We start from the raw sequence: 18,691 nt of genomic DNA on the forward strand, positions 1-18,691 counted from the left end.
AAATAGGCCAATTCCCAAGGTGACAAAACAGCGAGATAATGAAACTGAACAAGCAGAACTGTGTCAGTTACAGTATTGACTTAAATACTCATATTTATTGACGTTACTGGAGGCGGTGTATTGTCGGGGGCCGCCTCAGAAGATTAAGAACTTTCACTTTCATGAGCCATGAGCAGCACACAGCAGAGGTGTGGTTTGTGAACAAGTGACCGTCGTCACTATTCTGCTGATTATTTTCTCCTAGATTAGTGATTCGATTGGTTTGTATTTACTCTTTTTTTTATTTAAATCTTCAAAAATGAAAACCAGAGGGAAAAGTAATATTAGAAAAATCTGGAACTCCCTGGGAAATCCATGTTATCTAAAATTGTTTCTGTCATCCTTGAACTGACCAATCCTTTCTGGAAGTGCTCTGGAAAGTAGCTCACGCTGGGATTTATTTAATTATTCATTTATTTTCCCTGGAATTTGCATCCTTCCAGCTGTGTTTGCTATGGTGATAGGGAACGTAATGAGAGGGCGCCACTAATCCCGGTGCGGAAATCCATCGCCATCTTAATTTCTTTAGCAAGTCTCACAACACAAACACCAATCTCCAGCAACATATCATCGAATCTCATATAAAACATTTAGCTTTGGGTTCTTGTACGTGACACACACGGCAAAAGGCGCACGGTAGCCTACACAAACACCAAAAACAGACTTTTCAGCTAAGTGGAGAACATCTTGTAGATGGTAGATTAGAATTTTTTTAATCAAACTATATCAGACACATCATGACTTAAAGCAGAAACGCGAATGTGTTTTCAATAATTCCTGGGGGAGATGTGTAAATACAAGCTCTATAAAAAGGCCGTGTTTGCCCAGAAAAAAAGTGAGTTTTGATGTGTGAGCTAGAAGATAATTACAGATTAAGCCTATCTGAGTTATTTTCTGAAATGTGGGGTTCCTGAGCAGCAAAACAGACCCAGCTGCCAGCACTCTTACAAATTACGTTTTTTTCCCTCCCCAACGGAAAAATTAACTCGTCGCTTTTTGAGTTTCGTGGGATACATACTCCTCTGTTTTATCAGCCACGGGAAGGAGAAAGATTTCCGCATATATGACCGAACCTGAAAGGCAGCATCCAGTCATAATTGCACTTCATTCAAGAGGAGCAGAAGAGAAAACTGCACTTGGCTTTGAAGCCACCCGAGGGTAAACTGATAAGATGCATATTTCTCCCCCCTCTTATATTTGCAGTGACAAGCAGAAGCTGTTATTCTGTCATCGAGCTCCGATTTCTCCTGAGGGCAAATCAGAAAGGAAGAAAAAAGAAAAAGAAAAGAAGGGGTCAGAAGAAGGAGGGAGGAAAATCGTTGAAGGGCACAAAGAGTGTAGACCAACCCACTGCATGTTCAGTCCTGCCCTCCTCTGTTCCCACATCACACTCGCACGCGGCTGTGGTGCGCGGTGATCGACAGAGCGTCCTCTCCTGCGTCCTCTCCTGCGACCGTTGGATCATTTCGGTCCAAAACTTCCTCTGGACATTTGCAGTAGAGGCTTTTTTGATGCCCGGTAAGTTTTTCTCCTAAATTTAAATTCTGATGATTCTCTACAATACGGATAAGCAAAATTTGAATTCATGCTGTTGGCAGTGGGCTATAGATGTATTTCTCAGAATGACACTTAAAACTGAACTTGTATGTTTTTCAGATAAAACACACTGAATAATTAGGCCTTTCTACAGAAAAAATGGATTCGGTCGGTTTGGATATTTGTTGCGTAAATACGCACGCGAGCGCTTATTTGAGGGTAAAAAACAGCAAAAATATGTATGCACGTTTTGCATCAGTTTCTCGTTTTAGTTTAGTGGGGTGCCATGTTATTCATGGATTCAAATCTCAAGAAGTACAAAATAAATAAAAGAAACAAAAAGGCGAACAAGGCAAAAAAAAGATTGTGAAGAAAATTAGATTGTTGAATAAAAATAGATGAAGTTGGTTTTGTCTTTGAACCGATTACAGTTCTTTCAGTTATTACAGCAAAGGATGTTTTTTCCTCTTTGGAGACTTTCCATCCCATTAGGAATGTTAACATCATTCCTGCTGCTTATAGCCTTTTAAATAGATATTTTGGACTTCCTAGAAGCTCCTTCTCATGTTTATTTTTGCCCATTAATAACCATTTTCTTTTTCTCTCCCTTGTTTCATGCAGGTTGGCTCTCATCACCTCCTTGCGTGCGTTCCAGGCATTGAAAAGAAAAGCTTTCTTCGGGGAAAATTCTTTAACCACAGGAAATCCTTTGTGATAGCATCAAAAGGAAGGCTTTTTCCCTCGCACACCTACGTGCCAAGATACGCAAGAATGCGCAACTACGGGACTTTTTAACATCTTGTCCGTGGATCTGATTTTAAAACCAGAAAAGTCGAAGAAAAGAAAGAAAACATCAACTTCACCAGAACCCCAACAATGACCACTGATTCTTTCCATGCTGCTCAATCTCCATCTGCTGGCCCCATGTCTCCCTCTGCAGGAATGCTTCAGATGTTTCGTGAGTACCAAAGCAACGCAGTCATCATAGAGCACTACAACTACACAGGCAAGCTAAAGGAGAACAAGTACAAAGATGGACTCAAACCCGAGGCCATAGCTTTCCTGTTGGTCTGCCTGCTTATTGTGGCAGAAAATGCTGTAGTGCTTCTGGCTATCTGGAAGAACAAGAAATTCCATATACCCATGTACTATTTACTGGGCAATTTGACTCTCTCAGACCTACTGGCAGGTTTCACCTACATGGTCAACATTATGACATCTGGTGCCAACACATTACACATGACTCCAGTGCTGTATTTCCTGAGGGAGGGAGGTGTGTTCATCATGCTGGCTGCCTCGGTCATCAGTCTGCTGGCCATCGCCATAGAGCGCCATGTCACCATGGTGAGGATGAAGCCGTACCAGGGAGACAAACAGGGGCGGATGTTTGCTCTGATCGGGGCCAGCTGGGTGCTGTCCGTGCTCCTGGGCATCCTGCCTGTCCTCGGTTGGAACTGTATGGGGCAGCTAGACCGGTGCTCCACCGTCCTGCCCCTCTATGCCAAAAGTTACATCCTCTTTTGCATTACCATCTTCAGCGCCATCCTCATGTCCATCGTGGTGCTGTACATCCGGATCTTCCGCATCGTCAAGTCCAACACTCAGCGCCTTGCTTCGGTTCCACAGCGGAAAGGTCTGTACCGCAAGTCCCAGAAGTACCTGGCGTTGCTGAAAACGGTCACCATAGTCCTGGGAGTCTTCATCGCTTGTTGGCTCCCCCTCTTCATCCTCCTCCTGCTGGACTTCTGCTGCCCAGCAAAAAGCTGTGAGGTACTCTTAAAGGCGGACTATTTCCTGGGTATTGCTATGTTCAACTCTCTTCTCAACCCTATCATCTACACGCTGACCAGCAAGGACATGAGGAAGGCCATTATAAGGCTGCTCTGCTGGCACTGCCTCTTAACTAATGACGGACAGGTGAAGAAGTTTGGGATGCCCTTCTTAGACTGCAGCACCAGTAAAACAGATGCAGCCTCTCACAGACTGGAGGGACTAGAGACGACAGTGTCCACCGGTAACTTTACACCCTCTACCATTAAAGCCATTTATCCCAGGATGTCTAAGACATGACACGGAGGCTCATTTGATTCGGTAGTGAGAGCAAGCATTCAGACTAAAGCTGGACCTCAAATATAGCAGAGATGCCTTAAAGACAGTTTTGTGTTGCACTTTGAACCACTCCTCATGGACAGCTCAGCGTTTGTGATGATGTCCAGACTGGGAAAAAAGATTTTTCTGGTTAAGCATTTACTTTGTTTGTTTTTTAAACTTTCATATGCATATTTCCTTCACTTACAAAAAAACCCCTAAATATCTATGTCTTAATCGTAGCCAAAAGTTTGTTGTGTGAAAACTATTATCGTTGGCTCTCAGACTCCTCAGCGAGGCCAGTGTTAGTCAGAGGATGTTCCCTCTGGTATAAAAAGGACATTTCATTTCCGTGCGTGCGCATGAAGAGAAATGAAAGACTGTCCGTAGATGTTTCACATAAATACATCCAGCCCGAGCATGAGATGTACCCGTTATCTCTCGTTGCCTTTGTAGCATGTAATGATAAACTGCTGCAAACATGGAGCACCCACACCCAAAACCATTTAATTTCTGCCATGTGTTTTTGGTCTGAGCTGATGCTGGGACATCAGAGGCTCGGTGGCCAGGAGACGCACTGAGGACGTCAGATGGAGGGCCGAGTCGGGTGGTTTGCAGCTATGGAGGTCCCTTTAATATATGTAGCAACACACGATAAATACCTTAAAGCAATAAAAGCTGACAGCAGAGGCTTGTTGACGCCTTCTCAGTTTAATAGGCTGGAACACGGCAGTCAAAAATTACAGCCTGTAAGATCACTATCTGTTAAAAGAGGGCTCGTCTTTATTCTGTGAAATGATACGCATGTACTCCTCCTTTCTTGTGTGTGAGAGTAAGAGCACAGGTTCAATCTTGGCCCAAATGACAGCAGCATTCAAAACCCTAATCAATGAGTGTGCATAGATGTAATATTGTAAAGAAATGTAAAGATAAAACAATCTATTTAGCTTTGTAAATATCTATGAACTCCCTGAGCTGTGTTTTGTTTTTGTAAAACCCTCATTTAAATTATGATGACAGTTTTATATGTGCACTGAATAAATATACATGAATGATTTTTACATGCTGGTTTCTCATTTCTCTGGATGTTTCTGTTTGTTTGTGCATTTGGCCGAAGCTTTCATCCAAAGCGGCTTACATACGAGGATATAACACTACAGCTAACGTCAAAGCGAAAAATAAGCTACGTGGAGGGATAACAAACTACTTGAAAACAATTCAGTGGTTCACGTTGGAAGGATCTCTCTCCGCCCGTCACTCTTCCTGTGTCTCTAAAACCAAATATGGATTTTAAAAAGCCCTTTTTGAGCAGTGTGCTGCGATGGCTTCTATACATTTTGTGTGAACAAAACCGTGTCAATGTGTGCAAAAGGTTTTGTTTGTTTGCCTTCCATTACGTACATTCACTGATGTTCAGTACTGAATTCACATGAATCGTTAACAGCCCTGGTCTAGTCCAACAGTGAGGCAGCTCTTAAAAAAGAAGAAGAAAAAAAGTGATTACTGTGCCAAACAGAAGCTACAAAGTCTGATTAAAATGTGCAGAGGGTGAAACAGAGAAGGCAAGTGAAGTGACAAAACCCCACCTCCGTGGAAACCACTTGCTAAAACCACTTGAGGCTGAGGTATTGATGAAGTTGCAGAAACAGGCCTGTGTGCTTCGTGCTCCTTTTACCGTAAAGAAGCCGCATAGTGGAAGGTGCGAGGATGAACCCCTCTATGTCATCCTGCCCACATTGAGCCACTCACTACGCCGCTGTACACAAAAATGACTCCTTTTCAAGTAATGAGGAAGACCGCGTTCTGAGAGCCAGCCTGTGGCTGAAAATCAACTGAAGCCCACAGAATCATGTGGGTGGCAACTTGATGATTAAGCTACTTGCAGTTATTAGACATATCGATACTTTCCCTTATTCACAGCTATCGTGTCTGATTATTACACAAGAGTAATAAGATACGAATGTCATGGCGTCATTATTCATGTTAAGATATCAAAATAGGTATTTTTATAAGTTTAAATACATCAATAAAAGTCAAAGATATTCAGTAGAAGGCAATTATTATGACCAGGAAACAGCCAATTAAAAAGTACTTGAGTACTTTCAAATAAACTGCTAAAAGAAGTTAACTGCCCGGTTAGACACTGATCGTGTTCAGACACGGTTCCTAATCAGTAGAGAAACAATTTAGAATTTGTCGGGCGATGCCGATAAAAGCTGGTTGGCTCTCAAGTCATCGTGGCACACAAACACTTTGGAAAGCCGGGGAGCTAAATTTAACTTCCGGTCTGATTGTTCAGCAGCATCTTCATGCCATCTTTAAGTTATTTGGAGAGAAAAAAATAAAAGGGCTGCAAAAGCAATGCGTCATCGTAAGTAAGGAAACTAGTAGACTTTAAAAACAAAGATTAAGCATTAAAGAGCTCCACAGCGACATCTAGTGACCAACCTACCCTCATCCGACACTACAGTTGGATTGGGCAGTTTTTGATTTTTAAATCTATTTTTATACATAAACAGGATCCTCTTTTGGGAGAATAACCACTAAATCAAAAGGTCTGAGGCGTAAAAGAAAAAAGAAATTTAATAACAATAGAAATCTCACATACGACAGAACACAAGGACAACCGCAGACGAGGGGGAAATAATGTACACAGCATCTCCGGCAACACGCCCGGCTTTCCTCTACCATTCGGTGCTGACGAAGCCCCACAGCTGGTCGCTCACGTCGCTCCGCGAGCGCGAGGACGTGTCGACGTTGATGGGAGTCGCCAGGTCTGCGCCGTAGTGCACTGAAAAGAGGGAAACCAGCAGCGCACGTGGTCAGACACATGAGCAGAAACGTTGTTGCAGGTACCGATACCATTAAAATTCCACAGCCATCAATACAGGAATAAACGGGCAGATGTTAAATGAAACTCTACCTCCTTTCAAAATGTTGGGCTGTGTATCGTATTCCCACTTGATCTTAGTTATTAGGTAGTACACCTGGGCCACGTATCTGTGAATGGAGAAAAAAAAAAACATTAAAAAAAGGCATCAAACTACATTAAAGTCTACCAGCTACTGACAAATTAAAGAAAAAACCTGAATCTTTAATCCTACAATGAGTAATGCTGCGAGTGTTACCACAGTGCTTTTAGACGTTGAATCCCCTCCATCTCAAAACGCCACACTGACTAGAATAGCACTGCGTAGTGTTTAAGTGATCTTAAGCCCCTCTATTCCTACTCAGGTGGACATGAAAGTGTGGCTTTGAGTTCATGCAACTCACACTGCTGACGGGATGACCTCGGTGGTGTCTTCATCCACCTCATTCTGAAGAGTCTCGAGCTCGTTCTCAGAGTTTCTCAGACTCTCCAGCTCTCTCTGAAGAAACCTGGAGGAAAGTTAAGGATTCTAAGAAAGAAGAGAGCAACTGCAGCCTAACCCCATAGCAATGGCGAATGAAAGCATGTATGAAAGTGGCTAAAGAAAACTAGTCTTTTTTTTTGACAGACATCAGAAAGATACTGGATTTCGGAGTCTGTGATCTGGCTCTTGGCCGTGCACTGCCTCAGCTGCTCCTCCAAACTCTCCAGCTCCACATCTCTGCGTTTCTTCTCCTCCTGCATGTCCAGAAGCCTCTGGCCTGCGCGCTCCTCGATCTGAGCCATATCTGGAGGCGACAGACAGAAAACAATGAACATGAGCATACTGCAATGGATTCATGCCGACTGTCGTTCATGTGAAACAAAACTCAATGCAGTGTCCATGACAGTGCAGCACATTAAAAAAAAAAAAAAATCACAAACAGCTTAAAAAAAAGAGAGAGAGATAAATACATATCTGGTTTCTTGCCTTTTAAAATGTGTGTGACAATCTTCCTCGTTTCCACGTGTTGATCAAAGAGGGCCTGGTGTTCGACTTTCACTTGTCTCAGTTTCTCAGGTTGGCTGCTGTTGATGAAGGCCACCAGCGCCTCTCCGGTCTCCTCCAAATCTTGAAATTTGTGACCTTGAGCCATTCTAGACAACTAAGAAACACAAAACAGACGACACGGAATGTACTCGACTTCAACCAAGAAACCCCCAGTTAATTCAGAGGTACCAGTGTTCGGTAATAAACTTTAGCGAGCAAAGCTGCTGTAACCTATCAAAAACATTCAATTTCATGTTTTAGGCTCAGTGAGGAAAAACAGCAGATGTGGCGTAAAAGACCACTGATATAGAAACGCTAACCTAAAACTGTGACATGGTAACCTTTTCCCCCCCAGACAATGTATATTACTTTCCAGCTTTGACTCTGAATGTGTAATTTGACAGTTAAGAAAAGAAAAGTGGGCACCACATTAGCTAAACTGCATGACAGGCATCGTTCTGTGTTGTTCTTGTTTACGAGTCGGAGGTCCGTAAAAACGGTAACGAGCAAATTTACAAAGATTATAACGACACATAAGATACAAGGAACTTGTGGCTAGTTTGTAACGTTAAGATCATTTTGCTCAAATCAAAACATAAAAACGTTTTACCTTTTTGCAGTTTCTCCGCAATTCAAATGTTGTCTTCGAGCGCGCCTCTTTTTCTTCTTTGGGTTTTATTGACGGTTAGCAACCAGCTGAAAGGCGCGTTACCGCCACCTGCTGAACTGGAGTGCAGGAAAGACACCAGCAACGTCAAGGTAGCCTAATGCAACTCAACACTCTTTCCTTACTGTTCAGCAGCGAAGTGGCATACTCAGAGAACTTGGAGGTACCACATTGTATTTTGAGGGATATAACGCCCGTTTGGTTGTAAAATTGAGTAAATATACCCAACAAAGCACATCTCGGACATCTGTAGATTTCTTGAAACTACAATTCCCATTAGCTACAGAAACCACAAAACAGGTTTATTCCCCATTAGATTGGATGTATGACGACTCTCCCTTTCAGACCAGGCGTATGTGAAGTCATAGAAACAAACCAAAGCATTAACCGCTTCCGTTTGTCTTCACAGAAGTATTTAAATCTAAGGTTGAGTCTAAAATTAACGTTTATGTATCTATTCATCCTAAAAATATGAACTATATATAGATAAACTGCTTAAATGAGTTGTTGTAGGAAAAAAGTAGCATTCAACATGCTCACAAGTGTAGATGGAGTTGGAGACACTTCACAGCAGTAAACGAGGGACACATAATGTTTAACACAATATATTTTTTCTGTACATATATCAATCAGAAATGCCATCATATCAAACCAAGCCAAAAGATCATACTTTAATTGGCGTACCTTAATGGCACTGCAAATCTAATGAACTTTATATTCAGAAAGGTAAAAGTTTAACTTTCATAGCATCATTTTATTTTCTTAAATAAAAAAATGTCAGAGTCAGAACATGAAACAACTGTTTTATATATAAGAGACAAATGATTGTACTACTGACAGTAATCTCTGATATAACAGCTCGTAAAACAGTCGTCACTCTTTGTTCTTTTGTTTCTCTTTCTTCTCCTGTGCTTTCCGTTTCTGTCTGCCGAGCTGTCTGAAGTACAGTCTCTTGGGGTTCAGCCCGTAGGCCTTCAGTCTCTGTCTGCTGAACTCCCGGCCTCCTATTTTCACCCCCATGGCTCCCGTTAGGAGGCGGCCGCCTGAACCCTTGTGCTTCTTCTTGGACCATTTTGGCTTTACAGTCCTGTTTTTCACTTCATTCGGTTTATTGGTTGCCTCCTCAACCGTGAGCTGGGGTTCTTCCTCCAGTTTCATCTTCTTTTCCTTGGGTATCAGGACCTCCTCATCCTCCTCCTGTTTGCTGGATGTTGCCTCCAGAAGAGCTTGGGAGAGCGACTCCTCTACAGAGTCCTCAGCAGAAACTGCATCGCCGCCTTCTGCTTCTCCATTTTGCTTCTCTGCATTCTTCAGGCGATCTCTTCTATTCTTCCCCAACTTGGTCTTAACATCTGCTGTGTCTTTATCTTCCCTGCAGTACAAGTTCAGACAAACGTCACACATTGCAACAGTTGTTAGGAAACAGCTTGAGTAGTATGTGCATGGTGTTATACTCACTCAGAATACACCGAGCTGAGGATTTCCTTCTTCTTCCGTTCATTTTGGGATTTGATTTTAAAGTTCTTCAAATCACTCATCTCCTCCTTATCAGACCTGAGAAAGCAAAGAAAACCATGTGTCGTCAATGAAAAGTAGAAAAGCAGATCAACTAATCTACACGGGGCACTTAAGAGCCAGTACCTGAACATGCAAGTCTTCTTCAGAGAGCACCAGCGGTTCAGCTCCTTGTCATCAGCATTTAAAATCTGAGGAAAGAAGCATGTTTCAACTCGCTTTTTTGGATTTTCAGGGAAGAGACATTCTCTGCTTTAAAAAACTTTTTGCATATGTCGCAGCTTCGTCCAATCACTGCGCAGTCTGCTCAGAGAGAAGATTCAACTGAGATCATTCCCTGGTCAGAGCTTTCCCCGGAGGGAAGCAATACCAGGTCAGTCAGCTCGAGGCTCATCACTGCAGCGTTAAGCAAGATCTACTCAGTCTGCATTACAGCTGTTGCTCTCTTTTTGTCTAATTGGACTGTGTATTAAATCCCTTCCTGCACAGCGACTGTCCATTCATAACTTAGACCTGTAAAGCTTATTTTTCGTCAGGTTCCATTAATAAAGCCGTATCAGCTAAAATCACAGAGCCAACTTGAACTTTATTGGCCCGCTGGAGCTGATCACTGATTAGTAAATCTGTCACATTATTAAAAAAAGGAAGCATGTTTGCTGTGCAGGAGCAGAAGACTTGACAGGTGGACTCACAATAGCCAACACGACCGTTCATTTGGAGCCGAAGGTTCTGCAGTTCTCACCTCATCTGTGGTCAGGCCGAAGTCATTGGACAGAACCTGCCTGTAGCGAAACCTGCATGGAAGGTCATCGATGATGTCCTCATAGTCCAGCTTGTAGTACTCATCCAAGTACTGCTCAAAGGACTTCTCCTCTGAAATACCAACAGCCATCAGTTAGATAATATGAGTAGGAGGACACACCCCTCCACTTGGTTCCTGACACTTACGAGGATCAAACACAGGTTTGTCTTTAGCGATGACCTCTGCAAAGTGAGACTTCTTTCTCTTTTTGCCCATCTGTGGCATGTCCTCCTTCTTCATCTTCTTCTTCTCCTTTTTCGTCTTCTTCTTAGAAGCAGTTTGCTGGCTGGGGTCGTAGTCTGCATCCATCTACCGAGACATAACATGGCTTTTGGTGGGAGAGTCCCGCATCAAGAACAACTATTTTAACCCATAAAACATCCACTTTTGATAAATATGAGCCGGCTCACAATGAAGCCTTCATCCTCGCAGTGGGGTCCCGAGGCGTCGGGCTCGTCTCCGTCGTACTCCTCTTCGCCGTAGTCCTCCTCTCGTTCTGCTCCTGTCCACGTATCCCAGTTCCAGTGCTCTGTAGTAAACACAGACGGACACCTCCGTACAACAAACTGAGCTTTTTTAATCACACACCACACTGTCACGAGGAAAAGAAGCTTGGTGTAACATTAAGGCATTTTTTTCTGCAAATTTCCCCTTAAAATAATTAAGTATATCTTTGCTACAATCGGAGTTTCAAATCGAAACATCACATAAGCACCAATAACCACAACAAACCGAAGATCCTGTCTGCATGTGAGTGTAACTCGAGTCCTGATCAGATCACAAATGGATCTGAACGCTAAAGCTCTTATGACTCGATTGATGCAAAGCATTTCATGATACACTCATTACAGCAGGGACAATCGACACTAGAACTCCTATAAAGCCTTCTTTTGATCCTCTGATCAGAGACACAAATCATCTTCCCGGATATTCCAATAGATGCTTTGCCATTTTTTGGCATTGCAGGAAATACCTCAAAGGGACTAAACTCTCAGATAAATACATTTTGCAACTTTGGGAGCTCTGAGGTTCATTCTTCTTAACTCGAAGAACTTCCATCCACTGAACACAATCCAGTGGACAGGAGCTGATATGGCTACAACAAAACTCGATGCAGAAAGAGGAAAAAACAAGTATTTTTCACTGACGAGGTTTAACCCCAAAACATTTGTGTGCAGACTTCTAAATGAATGTGGAGAAATGCACCTGTGCTTCCAACTGTGCAAATGTGAGCAGGACCTCAGACAACCTGCGTCGACTTACCCTCCAGTTCTTCATCATCATCAAACTGAGGCTTCTCCTCCTCCTCTTCTCCGTAGTATTCATCTCCAAAGAATTGCTGCAAACGCAAACTTCAAATGAAGTGAAACATGACAAGGATTTGAAGCCTCGCACTGAGCAGTTAGCCAAATGCAACACAGCTGCGTGAGCTGGAGAGCGACGCGTCTCGTTCAGGCGTTTGACTTGACAAGATCAACAAGATCTGTCGGTCCTGGAGCTTGTTACAAATGTTGTCCAACTTTTGCTGGCACACCGTCATGTGACATTAAAAACTGCACAGGTTGGGAGCCACGTGTGCAGCAACACTGGGATTATAATTAATTTAATCTGCCCTACTGGCATCTCCTTTTCTACACACTCTGACACCATAAACTGTAGTTTTTATTTCCAGCAGAAAGGCTGTAATGACAGCTTGGTTGAAGCACTTTTATGTTACTTGTCAACCTCCTGGTGATGTGATCATATCATAAGTCTCTCAACAAAAATAACCCATAAAAAAATAAATTTGATTTCTCTAAAATTTTATTTTTTGCAGGTATTACTTGAGATCATTTACTGCTGTTAACTCACTAACCCTACAGTGGTAAGATGTGTCCAGCCTGACTGCAGCCTTTTATACGCCACGACTGAAGACAACAACGGTTTGTGCTGATCATCGAGCCAAATCCACCCAAAAACGACGTTTAACTCTGGCTGACTGGCTGGTAGATGTGTGCTGAGGTGACTGCAGTGGTTGAGGGAGCTTACCGAAACAGCTGATCTGACAAATAACCTGTACGGCTGTTCTTTGGGAGGTTTTTTTTCCCTCACCGTAGCTGTTCCAGTGCTGGTTCAGGGCATGAGCTTAACTTTGAATCAGTTATGTTTTTAATCGCCAAAATGCTGCCCCCAGCCCCGAAAAACTGGTCCTATGCTGGCACCAACCTCTTTGCTCGGCCAGAGCAAAGAAAAATACCGCCACATATAAAAATCCAGAGCCACTGTAGCATTGAGTTTGTACAATTTAGAGCAGCATTCAAAACTGCTGTTTGCAGATGTTTTCAGCTACACGGGTTAACATTGTCCAAAAGCTGCATGTTTGAATCCCCTTTCAGTAAAATATCATTTAGTTTGGAAACTCTGGTCAGTGTTGCAGAGAGTGTTCACCAACTGATCTGAGAAGATAATCTGTGTTCCTGCACTATGTCCCTCTGCAGAAACGCAGAATACACCTGAGGGAGAGTCCAGCATGTATTGGAAGAGATGTTCAAAGTGACGTATGTAATGGTGTGGCTCTGTTGAGGCGCTCTGGCTCAGGTCTTAGCCAGGACCAGCATAGATCTGGCTCTAGCACCGGCAGTGGTGTGTGTGCTTTCTTATTGCGAGTATATTTTTGGGATCTGTGCGCACACACTGACCTGCATGAGCTGGTCATGCTGCTTTGGATCAAACTCCCCCTCAAGGTCAGCCTGACTGAAGGCCAGCTGCTCGTTGCCGGTCAGCTCCTGCAGCTTCTTCAGCTTCTCCATGATCTCATTCCTCTTTATGTTCTTTAACTGCTTCAGCTGCTCTCGCTTCTGCTCCTTCTCCTGAAATCATCATCATATGAGGGGTTTTTATTAGCCAACGAATGGCGGTATGCTTGTTCCAGACAAGCAGGAGAGTGAAGGTTTGTAGGACCCCGAGCTTGTCGGACAATACGCACCTTTTGCTTTCTTTCTTTCACTTCCTCTCTTTTGCGTTTCCTGCGGTCGTCCTTGGAGCGTACAGACGTGGCGATATTTCGGGGGTAGGTCTTGATTTGCTGAGCGTTGGGCTCTTCGAAGCGGAAGTTGTAGCTTCTCTCAAAGTCCTCCTGCCGCTCCAAGAAAGTCTCCCCCTCCTCCTCAGAATCCTCCACCTCATCCTGGACTACCTCGTCATAGGTTGGGACCCTGAATGCATCCAGAGAACTTATTATAAAAGCAGCACGCTTTGTGTTTACGCCACTTTACAGCAAAGTCAAATAGATCTCATTGGCAACACACCGTTCGTCGTTGTCCTCCTCTTCATCCAGGTAGCCCTTGTTTAGCATATAATCTCTGAGGAAGCGCTCCTTCTCATCCAGCTCAGGGTCATTCCAGTAGTCTCTTAAGTATTTCTGTCTCGACGGTAAATCAGTCAAATGTTAAACACGAGCATCTTTTCACACCAAGTTTCTCTATTCTAAACACACTCACCAGGTCCTTCACCTCCTCCAAACCCTCGCCCTCGTCCTGACCTTTCAGCCACTCCAAATAGTCTGCCTCCTCTTTATCCTACAACGCATACAAACAGCGTTTATCCCAAACTGGGAAGAGTTTCAACATCTCCACCTAAAGATGGGCAGGGATCATTTTCTGACCCTCTCTTCCTGCGTTTTCATCCTCCTGGTCAGGAGCTCCGACACTCCGTCAGCCTCACCGCCTTCTTCGTCGCCACTGTCCTCTATGAACTTCCGGAAGCTGCGGAGAGATTTAGAGTTCTGTAAATCGTGTTCAAACAACTGCAGGACCCCTGAGGAAGGTCTCGTCTTACCTCTCTTTTAGCTCCTTCTGCTCCTGCATGTAGCTGGGAGAGGCGGCTCGCTTTAGAGGAAAACAACGTGGATTAATGAAGCGCTTATTGCCAATAATTCCTTAATGAAGACATTTTTTGCACGCTTGCTTACCTCTCTTCTTGTGGCAGCTTCCTCATCATCGCTGTCATCATCATCTTCATATTTCCTGCAATATAAAAAAGTATCGTCAGTCCACTTCACATGTTAACTCCCCCTCCTGTTTTATCACTTCTCAGCCAGAAGGTAAATAAATGAATGAATAAACATGTGATTGCGCTACATTTTGGTGATGTGCATCATCTGAGGACATGAAGTTAGAGGCCCAGAGCTTACAGAGCCACACACTGCAGCTGGTGTGCTTTCGTTTGCATGACCGCACAGGATCTTTAAAATAAATCGAGCACACAATGCTTGTGCTGAAACGACACACAACATGTTATTGTTCCACGCCGTGTATTAATCCCGCCTGTCTTTTGAATGCCGGGACTTTTGTATTTATACAAAAGCCAAGAATGTCCATTTTATAAGCACACACTGTAGGACTCAATCTATTAGTTTAGTAACACGGGATATGTAAAAGAAAGAAAATAAACACGTTTCAAGATTAGAGCAAACCTTCATTATCTGCTGAAGGTTTCTGGAAGTTCAATGATATGGTTAAAAAACTGGAAGAGACAAAATTGGGACTGGATTCGACACCATACCAACTAGTTATTTAACAGATTTTACACCCAGCCGCTCCAAAAGAAAAAAAAAAGTGCTTCCCTGGATTTCTAGCTTTTAAACTCAAGCATCAACTCCATCTGCATCAAATGAGACCATTTTGGTCATTTCTGCAGATAGCACAGGGCGACACTGACAAGATGGCACTCCAGCCCCAACATGCAACATGTTACAACGTCCGTTTACATTTGATATACTCAATCAGTGTGTTCGATTTGGCTGCACAACACCAAATTGACATCATGCATTATGATCTTGAAGCCACACATGCTGGTTGGAAACAGACACGGAGGACCGGGTCGAGATAAAGAGGTTGATAAACCATTTTTACTCTATAACAAATAGTTCCAAACAAGTATCCCCTTTTGAGACTGTGACCTAACAGATCTCATTTACCCTGTAGCCATTTCTAATTACACGCCCTGACATCTGACCGTGATGCACTCACTCACCCTTCCTTTTCCAGTATGACTTTACGTTCATAGTCCTTGAGATACATCGGCTTCACTGAGGCTTTCTTAGAGGTCGAAGGCTGTGCATCACTGTTGGATGCATCTGAAATCAAAAGGTTCAAACTTTACAACAAGAAGATTACACATACAACAAGAGTCAGGCTATTTATCACATCACACCGAATCACCTTCTGAGTAGAACCTAACATCTTGCTCGTAGATTTTCGGGTCTTTTTTCTTCAGCAGTGACAGTGTTCTGTAAAAATCCCTCTCAACATCTGGGTCCAGCTCCTGCGAGAGCAAATAACAAGTCAGTCAACCTGTTCCAGGCACACGACACATTAATGAGCGTGGACAGTATGAGTATGAGTAGTGATGCTAACCACTTCACTGTCGTCAGAGCTGGATTCGGACGACTCAGAATCACTCTCGCCGGCTCGGTCCCCGTACCGATCCTTCACTACACAAATACACATTAAACAGACCGTTTTCACATATAACAAAGCGCCGGGGAGGAAAACAACAACTTTAAAGCTTGTCGTGGTTTCCCACGTTGAGTCGTTAGCATGTTAGTTAGCAGTGGCACACTTACGCCTTTGCAACTCTTCCTTCTGTCGGTACTTCTCATATTTCTGCGCGAACTTCGAGTTAATTTTCAACTCATACCTGCCCGACATCTTCTTGTATTGAGAGTATGCGGTACCTTAAGAACTGCCAGTGTATATTAATGAGGAGAAGGCATTCAAGCTGCTACAGACTCACGTTAAAACCTAAACCACGTGGTTTCCGGTGTACGGGGCCGTTACGTAGTGTGCCCAGCAGGGGGCGCACAAACGTTAGTCTGAAGTGTTGAGAGGTTTGCAGGCAGCACTGGTTTCACTGTGACAAATGGTTATTCCACGTCGTTCTCTGTACTTATAAGTTTACACTCCTCTGTCTTTAAAGTGTTATTTCTGAACTCATTTTTTAGTGTTTTCGCTCATCTCAGAAAGCACGCTCACATAATACTAAACACTAAACTGTATAGGCTACTTTGGATTTCACAAAACACGGCATGTGTCATAAAAAACAAAACAACAAAATCTCAAAATGAAAAGAAAAACACCGACAGAACAAATAGCACAACAACATTTAGGAATTATATGTATATTTTGTTTTGTCACTTTGCTTTCTAAATGAAAAAACAAAACGTGTTTGTTGTTGTTTTGTTTTGACTCTCAGGGCCACCGTAAATATTCATTTGTGACATCCAAAATCTATAGCCTTGAAACATTTTCTTTTTTTTTAAACTCCAGACATTTAGAAAAATCAAGCAAAAGGTGCAACTTTTATCTATATGAGAACTACCAAGATTTCAACATAAACTTGGCAGCAATCAGACTCCTGGCGGCACAAAACATGAGTGAAGCGTCCTCAGGTTTTTGTTGAAAGTCAGTTTTGTGGCCTTCTACACAGTGAAATCTTATGACCTTAAAAAAATCTGTAGTAGGTGTGTAAATAACATTCCACACAATGCAAACACAATTGCTGATGAGCGAGTTGTGACTCAGGTAGGTTGATGGAGAGAATGTTTGCTCGTGTGGGACAACCAGAGGGGGCGAGGCCATGGGACGCATGAGACCACATGACGTCATGCCCTATGTCAGCAATCTGGGATGTTTTTCGGAAGTTTTGTCAGCAAAACATCAACATATTTTTTTCTCTCTATCTGTGTCATGTTTTTGCTGTGCATTTGTTTGTTTTTTTTCAAATTTTGCTACTTTAGGATTGATACTTAAAGATTAGTTGACCCAGTATTTGTGTCTTCACACGTGGCATTCAATGCCATTAAAATCGCAGACTTTTGAATAAGCTCAACGTTTTTTAACAATTAGAATGCAGTGTGGTCAACTGAAAAGTGCACTGGTTAGTAAAAGTCGTTACATTTAGCCTACAGTCTGCAATATTGGTATTTCCCTGCAGTGTACGCCAATTAGTAACAGCAGGCAAACTATTAGCTGTAAAATTTAAACTTAAAACTGAAAAGAATGTCCTCAGTTGAACAGAGACTGTAGACAAAACCACCAGAAAACACTGTACAGTCCCTGCAGTGTTGAAAGTATTTGAAAGTATTCTCCCCCTTTGTGTTTTTCCACTTTGTTTGTATTTCCGTTTGTAATCTTATATTGACGTTTTTCTTTTCTATTTGAAAAGATTCGAAGGCAACGCATGCATTTTTATTCCCCTGAATTAAGCCCTGGCGTTGCCACTCACAGTTAATCCACCTCTGGGCGATCTGCTTACATCCACCTCTTGCAAAAGCCCCCAAAGTCTGGAGCCAGCAGCACAGTGATGATAATGAATGTTAAACGGGGCTAAGTACAAGCAAAATCTTGATAAAAAACAGTTTTCTACACAATTGAAACTGGGACAGAGGTTCACCATTCAGCATGACGACGGCCCAGAGCATACTGCTAAAGCAATGCCGAAAGGTCTAAAAGGAAACATTTAAATGTTCTGCAACATCAAAGCCCAGACCTCAGTCTGAATGAGCCTCAATGGTATGATTTAAAGATTGTTGTACACCAGCAGGACCAATCCCACTAAAAGGAGCTGGAGCAGTTCTGTCCTAGGATAAAAATGCTAATGATGGGCCAAAGTTATTGAGGCATACCCTAAGAGCTGTGACTGGTGGAAAAGGGGGCTTTGGAAAGTATGGGGGATTTGGGAGGGAAAAAAACCACTTATGCACCCTCAAAGTTCTCTTCTTCTTCTTTCTGTCTTCTTTTTACAAAAAATTAAAAAGCTGATATGGTTTTGATATGCTGCACTGATAAAATGATGCATCGCCTCCCATTATAAATTCCTAATTCTTGGTTGTAAAGCAACAAAATAGGGAAGAACTGCCAGAAGAGAGGATAACTTTCACAATACACTCTTAAAGATCACACACTTCTTGTTCTTGGTGACCAACTTTGCTCAAATAATCTTAGTGGAACAGTTGGTCAAGCTTTTGTCTGCTGAGCAGAGTGTACCTTTAAAATGAGGTTGGTCTTTCTCCAACAAAACATAGTCTGAGCAAAGGTCAGCGATGCTCCAGGTACCGGTCACCCAGCTGACTGCTGTTGTTTATGGATCAGGTGAGCTGTGACA

At 42.9% G+C, this 18,691-nt stretch overlaps 3 protein-coding genes and 1 non-coding gene across 4 annotated transcripts; 1 reads left to right on the forward strand and 3 right to left on the reverse strand.

Moving 5' to 3' along the window:
• The first annotated feature begins 1,237 nt into the window (after positions 1-1,237).
• On the forward strand, positions 1,238-4,724 carry s1pr5a (sphingosine-1-phosphate receptor 5a). Its single transcript, XM_072368943.1, has 2 exons — positions 1,238-1,557; positions 2,197-4,724. Exon 2 carries the CDS (start codon positions 2,452-2,454, stop codon positions 3,643-3,645), a length of 1,194 nt encoding a protein of 397 aa, XP_072225044.1. The 5' UTR covers positions 1,238-1,557; positions 2,197-2,451; the 3' UTR covers positions 3,646-4,724.
• A 1,505-nt stretch (positions 4,725-6,229) lies between these two features.
• On the reverse strand, positions 6,230-8,244 carry spc24 (SPC24 component of NDC80 kinetochore complex). Its single transcript, XM_072368944.1, has 6 exons — positions 8,173-8,244; positions 7,503-7,677; positions 7,176-7,320; positions 6,937-7,041; positions 6,587-6,663; positions 6,230-6,454 (listed from the first exon to the last, which is right to left on the reverse strand). The coding sequence occupies exons 2-6, from the start codon at positions 7,666-7,668 to the stop codon at positions 6,348-6,350; spliced, it is 600 nt and encodes a 199-aa protein (XP_072225045.1). The 5' UTR covers positions 7,669-7,677; positions 8,173-8,244; the 3' UTR covers positions 6,230-6,347.
• Positions 8,245-8,818: 574 nt separating this feature from the next.
• Positions 8,819-16,350, reverse strand: kri1 (KRI1 homolog). The gene is made up of 18 exons (XM_072368666.1): positions 16,152-16,350; positions 15,943-16,019; positions 15,748-15,850; positions 15,560-15,662; positions 14,496-14,550; positions 14,363-14,412; positions 14,190-14,289; positions 14,026-14,103; positions 13,834-13,946; positions 13,512-13,740; positions 13,225-13,395; positions 11,810-11,885; positions 10,957-11,075; positions 10,693-10,855; positions 10,487-10,617; positions 9,871-9,935; positions 9,688-9,783; positions 8,819-9,601 (listed from the first exon to the last, which is right to left on the reverse strand). The coding sequence occupies exons 1-18, from the start codon at positions 16,234-16,236 to the stop codon at positions 9,103-9,105; spliced, it is 2,313 nt and encodes a 770-aa protein (XP_072224767.1). The 5' UTR covers positions 16,237-16,350; the 3' UTR covers positions 8,819-9,102.
• On the reverse strand, positions 10,048-10,146 carry LOC140274361 (Z30 small nucleolar RNA). Its single transcript, XR_011908319.1, has one exon. It is a non-coding gene; the product is annotated as a Z30 small nucleolar RNA (small nucleolar RNA).
• Positions 16,351-18,691: the final 2,341 nt, after the last annotated feature.

This window comes from Leuresthes tenuis, unplaced genomic scaffold, assembly GCF_036924035.1.
Source record: "Leuresthes tenuis unplaced genomic scaffold, fLeuTen1.0.hap1 SCAF_17, whole genome shotgun sequence".
Classification (NCBI taxonomy): Eukaryota; Metazoa; Chordata; class Actinopteri; order Atheriniformes; family Atherinopsidae; genus Leuresthes; species Leuresthes tenuis.